The sequence below is a fragment of the Tachysurus fulvidraco genome, chromosome 2, assembly GCF_022655615.1.
Source record: "Tachysurus fulvidraco isolate hzauxx_2018 chromosome 2, HZAU_PFXX_2.0, whole genome shotgun sequence".
Classification (NCBI taxonomy): domain Eukaryota; kingdom Metazoa; phylum Chordata; class Actinopteri; order Siluriformes; family Bagridae; genus Tachysurus; species Tachysurus fulvidraco.
This window is the reverse complement of record NC_062519.1, coordinates 16,648,716-16,656,875: the sequence shown is the minus strand read 5'-3', so window position 1 is coordinate 16,656,875 and position 8,160 is coordinate 16,648,716. Positions and strand designations below refer to the sequence as shown.

The 8,160-nt window shown below is 39.6% G+C and overlaps 1 protein-coding gene across 4 annotated transcripts in view; it reads right to left on the bottom strand.

The window, feature by feature from the left end:
• LOC113648553 (chemokine-like protein TAFA-1) overlaps positions 1–7,947 on the bottom strand; it is a 165,975-nt gene extending 158,028 nt beyond the window's left edge. For 3 of the 4 annotated variants that reach the window (XR_003441950.2, XM_027155774.2, XM_027155777.2), the window contains exons 1-2: positions 7,427–7,947; positions 3,340–3,476 (exon numbers count right to left, since the gene is read on the bottom strand). Coding sequence is in view for 3 of the 4 variants with exons in the window: in XM_027155774.2 (XP_027011575.1) it covers positions 3,340–3,463 (124 nt within the window). In the remaining variant the exon portion in view is untranslated. Of the gene's footprint in view, positions 1–3,339; positions 3,477–6,055; positions 6,210–7,426 lie in introns of those variants that run through there. The other variant, XM_027155776.2, reaches the window with a different exon arrangement.
• Positions 7,948–8,160: the final 213 nt, after the last annotated feature.

The window sequence follows — 8,160 nt, the reverse complement described above, 5'->3', positions numbered from 1 at the left end:
CAGCTAAATATCCCAATGAAGTCCCACTTGGTCCCAATAAAGACATAAAAACACTGTCTACAAACACACACACACACACACACACACACACACACACACACACACACACACACACAGCCAAGTAAGCAGGCTAAACACTAATATCATGATGCTAATAACAGTTTAAATATATTGTAGAGTATTAATTATACTCACATCTTTAAACGTGGTAAAAAACAAACAAAGAAGAAGGTTTTCCTCGTCTCTTCGTCCAGCCCTAATTCCAGAACCTTCCGACACAGTAGTGACGCACAGTGTAATTGATCAGAGTGGATAAGAAAGCCTCGGCACAGAGAAACTTTCTCCAATCTGCTTCACGAGTTTAAAACTGTAGGTGATCAGAGCGAAATGTAAAACATACGCGGCAGCTCATAAGTCTAATGAGCCACGCTGCAGTGACATCTGTGTGAATTTGTTGGCGGTTAAACCGATAATCTCACAGCTTATTAGACAGCTAAAAACACTGCGAGGACGAAATACTACAATCGATTCTGTGACTACAGGAGAGGAAGTGATGTCTGACCCGTGAATCAGGAGAGCGTAACGCCCCTGGCAACACGGGATTAAACAATAAACACTTTGTAGTTCCACAGTCATTACACGATGCTTTACCAGACGTACACAACGATATCACTACCTACAACTAATGTCTGACTGTGTGTGTGTGTGTGTGTGTGTGTGTGTGTGTGTGTGTGTGTGTGTGTGTGTGTGTGTGTACATAGCAGCAGTGTAGCATAACAGATCAGAGACATTACATCATATAATTAATAATATTTCGATCTTAACAATAATTTCTTTAGTTTCTCCGGCATACTGCACACTAGATGTCTAAAGAAATCTACCCGACCCGAATCACTTTTTACCCCGAACCCGACGTGCATATTTATTTTTTTTTTTAAGAAAGACCTGACCCGAAAAAGACAAACCCGAAAAAATTAGACCGAGTCCGACCCGACCCGTTGGCAATTTTTTTTAACCCGACTGGACCCGAATGTTGCGTAACTCTACACTAAAGTAACCGCTACAGAGCGGATTCAAAATTGATTGACAGGTCTGTTTCAACGAAAATTAGCTTACCGCCAGCCACACGTCACCAGCCACATGTCACAAGCAAAGCAATCTTGGCAAACAGAGGAGAGGTTGGAAAAGGACTCGAGTCGATGCACACACACGAGATACAGTAGTTCGGGTCTTCTCAGGTCTGTTCAGTAAAAACACATTCGTTTTAAATTACCCGAGACCCGATGCCGCTATTATTATACTGACCCGTGTCCGAGGGTTAGGGTTAGGGTTAGACCTCTACTGCACACACTACACCAACATATCACAATGATGTATTTGGTTTAATTATCAGCTCCAGGGTTACTGATTAGAGCACTAATAGATCCCTCGTGCTGTATGTTTGTCTAGACCACAATTCTCAGGAAAATTTCACATCATCTGGTTGTGTTATTGATTGTACTGTGATACACTCCGTGTTTCTGATACACCTCTGTATACTGTACGAGCCCTGCTAGAACACACTGAAGGATAAACGGACCTGTTATTTAGTGGTCATTAACCAGATCCGGTGTGTTACGGCAGACAATCCGGGACCTGCACTGGGAGCACACGGGTACTATAACACACGGTATAGAGAACATATAGAAGATACCACACCATAGTGTGTTGTACAATGTCCTATCATAGCAAACTGAATGGGAACATTATATTATATACATTACAGTATATACATTATTCATAATAACACTCTCCGGTGTTTATAACAGTTTATAATCACACGCTCCAGTGTCACCCAAATGAGAATGAGGTTCACTTTTCAGTCTGGTTCCTCTCAAGGTTTCTTCCTCTTCCATCTAAGCATCTAAGGGAGTTTTTCCTCACCACAGTCACCTCAGTCACCTCAGACTTGTTCATTAGGGATAAATACAAGCACATTTAAACATAAGTCTACATATATATATATATCTTGAATCTTTGTCCATTGTTAAACTTTCTCTACAATGTTTCTTCTGTTCTGTAAAGCCTTTCTGACATGCGGTCCATTGTTTAAAGCGCTACACAAATGAATCAAATAGAACTGAATAGATCTGATTATCCTGTATTGTGTTGAGTCAAACTGGACGTGTTGGGCAGTTAAGGGCTAAAGGCCCAAGCTGTGCTCAGGGGTCCAGCAGGGGCAGACACTGTGACTTTAACCCTATGGATAACACTTGACGATTAGCAGTGGGCGTCATGTTCTAGAGGGTTACGCTGTATTGTATTGTATTGTATTGTATTGTATTGTATTGTATGGTTATATATATATATCAGATTATATCAGACCAGAATGTACCACGTTGTAAAACATTCTAACGTACAGAATTATATCATTTGCGTCTTATAAAATGCAATGTTATTGTATTCTTTCACGGCGTACCATATATCATATCAAGTGTCAGATAATACTAGATCATATCTTTTGTATGATCATTGTTTTGTTCCGTAATCATATCATGTTTTTGTGCCTTTTAACGCCACTGATGACTGAATCATCCCTTTCTTTACAGTAACGAGTACGAAACGCGGTCGCCGCTAGTTTTCTTTTTAAAGCATAATCAGATTCTCCAAGACATTTGTCATCACTTTCATACATGACAGCTTTCACTTGCACAAGGTCACGGTAGAATGACTCACATCTCGTGTGAACGGTGGCATACATTTCATTTACATAACACGACGGCACGTTTCTCATCGATCTGGAATAAACGACACACATCTGGAACAAACACCGTGTGTGTGTGTGTCATTAGCATAGATTTGCATTATATACATATTGAATAACAGCTCTATCAACAGTAAAGCCACTGGGAGAATGTGTAAGTAGGGCATTTAAAAATAAATAATATCTGCATTTCTAATACAGTTTAACATGTTTCTGTTTAATAGCTCACTAATCACTAATAATCCCAGGGTATTGCATCCATTTTCAGCCTTTCCAGATGTTTCCCGGACACAGAGATGATGAATTCCTAAGCTTTGTGGCATGGGAACAGAACAGCAATACAAGCAGCAGAGCAGGAAAGCCGAGGAGAACGTACGCAGACGATTCCCAACCGCAGGTTGTGTAACACGCTGCTGTCTGAGAAAACTACACACCACCTCAAACCAGGCTGCTGATTTGCTCAGTAGGGAAGCACTCTATAGAGCACACTCATCCAGGGGGACCGTATAGACATCATAAAACAAAATAAAGCCAGCGGGAGAAAGACAGAGGAAACAGGCCGTCGTGCGGTTAGAGGAGCCGAGGGCGTGACTCACCGAGGATCTGGATGGCGTTGCGGCCCGGTCGAGGCACGTGGTGCTGCTGGATGGTCTCGTACATAGTAGCCTGGCAGAGCACGAGGCAGCTAACAGCTATCCACAAACACAGGAACCACGACATGGCAGGAGGCAGGCTGCGGAGAGAGAAGACACACCCGGTATCACGAACGACATGAACTTTTTTTGTGTAACTGAACATTACAAATCATGTCACACAACCAGAATGACTTTTATTTTTCCCCTCCGTAATAAGAAACAGAGAGTACACGAGGCTATTCTTTATGAAACACAACATGGTCACATGGTCACATGGTCACATGGTCACGGACACGGTCGGATGTCGAAACGACAACAAAAAAAAAAAACAACCTTAACTTTATTATTAAGATATTAAACTCTAATCAATCATTTTTCTGGCTACACGACTCTGTGGATCCCCGCCGGCTTTGAGCCCGTATTTATTCAGACCTGTGTAAAGGCTACAGCGGTGTATTGATCTGAACCTGAACTGTGTGTTCTGTGTTCGGATAAAGAGCTCTAAATTTTCACAAACGTGGCTCTGGATTTGAGAGTCTAATTCACTTAGACAAGCAGGTTTATTAGACTTAACTCTATTATTGGCACTGGGCAGAAATATTAGATTTTGCATTACCTCAGGGGTCAGTAAACAACGAGGTAAATACCACAACGCTGCTGGGATTTCACAAACACCGGGGCATGAAACAATTCCAGAAGTAATCTATATTGTTCTAGAAAATTCCGTTGACTCAATTGTTAATAAATGATTTTCCCTGATACTTGAAATGCTGGAATATTCTTCTTATTCTTTTACAGATTATATTTGAGCATGTGATACTGTGAGATACCAGATTATGTATCAAATGTATTAATTAATACATTTAATTAGTTGTTTCCATAGTAACGGCTCATGCACGGGACTTATAAGGTGGACACTCGACGCACTGAACAGAATAAACAGTATAAATATTGACGTGAGACATTTATTTAACATTTACGGAAGGCGTATCGAGCGTCAGCGCTTTATATAACAGTCAAGAAGTCTTCAGGACGCAGTTCTGTGTGTGTGTGAGAGAGACAGAGACGTTAATTCCACACCTGCTATAAACCGATAAAAGCAGGAGGTATCGTACATGGATACATCAGTCATTTTAATGGTTGGCTCGCTGTATCATAAGTGTAATAAAACACTCGAGTCTGGATCATACAGAAGAAAAAGTGTGGTGCTTTTGTGTCATGTCGGATCACGGCACCCTGCTGCATGGGGGTTTTGTATTATTAATAACACATTTGACCCTTTAAAGTGCAAAAAAATGCTTGCATAATATCATGAAGTGTACGAAATACAGAAATATTCAGTCTGCTTATCCTTCAGACCCTGGCCATGTTTACTATGTGATGCTCACTGTAACCATGACAATTCCTCCCTGTTAATCCACACGCAACCCAAATTAGTAGTATTTAGTGTTATGTAGTATAGTGTAGTGTAGTGTTATGTAGTGTAGTGTAGTGCTATTTAGGGTTATGTAGTGTAGTGTTATGTAGTGCAGTGTAGTGTTCTTTAGTGTTATGTGGTGTAGTGTTATTTAGTGTTATGTGGTGTAGTGTAGTTTAGTGTAATTTTATGTAGTGTAGTGTTATTTAGTGTTATGTACTGTGGTGTAGTGTTATGTAGTGAAGTGTTACTGTATGTAGTGTTGTGTAGTGTAGTGTTATTTAGTGTAGTGTTATGTGGTATTATGTAGTGTAGTATTATGTCGTGTTATGTAGTGTACTGTAATGTAATGTTATGTAGTGTAGTGTAGTGTTATGCAGTGTAGTGTTATGTAGTGTAGTGCTATTTAGGGTTATGTAGTGTAGTGTTACGTGGTATTATGTAGCGTAGTATTATGTAATGTAGTGTTATGCAGTGTAATGCAGTGTAATGTAGTGTTATGTAGTATTATGCAGTGTAGTTTAGTGTTATGTAGTGTAGTGTGGTGTTATGTAGTGTAGTGTTATTTAGTGTTATGTACTGTGGTGTAGTGTTATGTAGTGAAGTGTTACTGTATGCAGTGTTATGTACTGTAGTGTTATTTAGTGTTATGTAATGTAGTATTATGTAATGTAGTGTTATGTAGTGTTATTTAGTGTAGTGTTATGTAGTATTATGTAGTGTAGTATTATGTCGTGTTATGTAGTGTAGTGTTATGTAATGTAGTGTTATGCAGTGTAGTGTAGTGTTATTTAGTAATAAATAGTTTAGTGTTATGTAGTGTAGTGTTATTTAGTGTTATGTAGTTTAGTGTTATGTAGTGTTATATGCGGTTTGACTCGTTTGTAACACGACGCGGGAATATTAGCTGATGAATATTTAACACGTCCAACAAATGTAGCATATGTTTATTAGCATGATATTCTAATCCTCCGTCGCTGCAATAAATCCCCATTAATCCTCCAGGGTTTGCGGAAATGTGAACCGCTTCTTCTAACAGTTTGTCTTTGGCAAAGCGCCATTTCATAAGCGCCGGAGGGAGGAAATGAATAAACAAACATTTTCCCTTATCTTCCCTACACAACAACAGTAAACAAAGATGAAGAATAAACAGGGGTTGGGATACAACTATGTTTATGACTCGTTTATAGATTTCCGATACAGGAAATAACTTCCTATAGTAATTAGTGGAGAATTAAACACCAAAGCGCACAATCATACCTTCAAATGTGGGTCTCCTCTGAACTAATTAACTAGCTGAGCAGAAATAGCGCTGTTACAATAACGCTTTACCTTCTGGACTATTTACCAATGAAATAAAACGTTTTTTAAGGGTTTTTTTCTCGCCACGCGCATCTATAAACGGTCACCATTCTAAACGCTTTTTTACCGAGCGCACAGACACCACGTGCACGGGATCTCTCTCTCTCTCTCTCTCTCTCTCGCTCTCTCTCTCTCTCTCTCTCTCTCTCTCTCTCATACACAAACACACACCAAACGCTTGGTACTGCTCACGAGACATATATATATACACCAAAAAAACATATATTCGCAAAAACGTGTGTCGGTGGTAATGATGTGCCGTTTGCGCACAGACCGCATGTTCAAATGCACAAGTGTGAAGGTGAATTTTACTAAATAAAATGCTGAGATTAGACATTTCTAATCACAAGCACAGCTATGTCACTTTTAAATATTTTTTCAATAATTGTTTATTCATTAATTGTTTTATTTCATATGTTCCTCAAGGGTTCCTTGGGTTTTGAATGGTTCTAGAATTTTAAGAGGTCCAAACCTTTTTTTTAACTAAAACTACATTGGCTTGATCTTTAAAAGGTTCCCCAATTGGAAAAATTGGAGAACCACACTGAGGAAATATAAATGGAGGTTTTGTGTTGAACCGTACCACAGAAGTCTACACAGCCTTGAATCTTTATTGGGTCTTGTAAGAATTCTTCAGTGTTCTATAGAGTCTAGAATGATCCTTGTATTGGGTTCTATACAGATTTATAGGGATCACCATAAATCTGGGGTTCTATATTGACTTAAACTATTGTAAGTATTAAAGGATTTTAGTTTTAGGGAGTCTGATTATCTCAAATGGTTTTTATCTTAGTATTGTTTGGGTACTATATAGTCTTCAAATATTCTATTTTATATAGACCCTGGGCAATGGTCTTAAATCATTGATTGTTTTTAGGCTCTACAAAGTCTTAAAGCATTCTATATGTTCTGTTGGTTCTATATAGGCTTTTACATAATTTTTGGGGTTCCACATAGTGTTTGGACCCAATAATATCTTAAAGGGTTCTAATTTTGGTGTGATATATATAGTCTTAAAGTCTTCCACATATAGTTTAAGTTCCAGTCTTGTCTTAAATGGTTCCCTCCAATAAAGAAATTGAAGAATCTATTTAAGGAAATATAAATGGACCCTTTAATGTAGAATCTTAAAACTAAGTACTAATTGCTGGTACTGAGTAAAATATCCATATGAGGTCCAGACTGCCAGATTAATTCATATCTTTTAGTCAGACTGAGCTGTTGTTTTGTACTTAACGCCCATTTTTAAAGGATATTTCAGAACCTTACCTGTTCTATCGGCTATAAAGGATCCGTCAAGGGTCACCAAAAATAAATAAATAAATAAATAAATAAAAAATCCTCAGCGCGTGCAGATAAATCCGTGCATCCTCTCGGTGTGATGGAGCTACCGGCGCAAATCACAACAACAAAATGAACATGAACAAAGTTCCTCTGCGGACCTGCTGAAAGATTCAGAGAGCTCCGTCTGGCTCGGAGACTCGGGGGTTGGTGCGGAATAATAGACTCCTCATGTCACCGAGCAAAAAGAGCGCGTATCAATGTCCTGGTTTTTGTCGGAGAGGGTGAGTCGTCTATTGGGGGGAAGTTTGCCTCTTCACATTGTGCAGCTCTGTCTCGGAGTAAAGGAGAAAAGGGAGGTCTATCCTGCGTCTCTCTCTCTCTCTCTCTCTCTCTCTCTCTCTCTCTCTCTCTCTCTCTCTCTCTCTCTCGTGCGCTCCCTTTCGTTCTCTCTTTTTCTCGCGCGCTCTCCACCGGTCTTGTACACTGAGAAGGCACGCAGTGTGCGAGACTCTCTTTGCTCTTTGCACAGCTCTAAGAGGCACACACACACACACACACACACACACACACACACACACACACACACACACACACACACACACACACACACAGACAGACAGAGAGAGAGAGAGAGAGAGAGAGAGAGAGAGAGAGAGAGAGAGAGAGAGAGAGAGAGAGAGAGAGCTATTTTCTGAGTGCATTACAACAGTGTGTTTTAA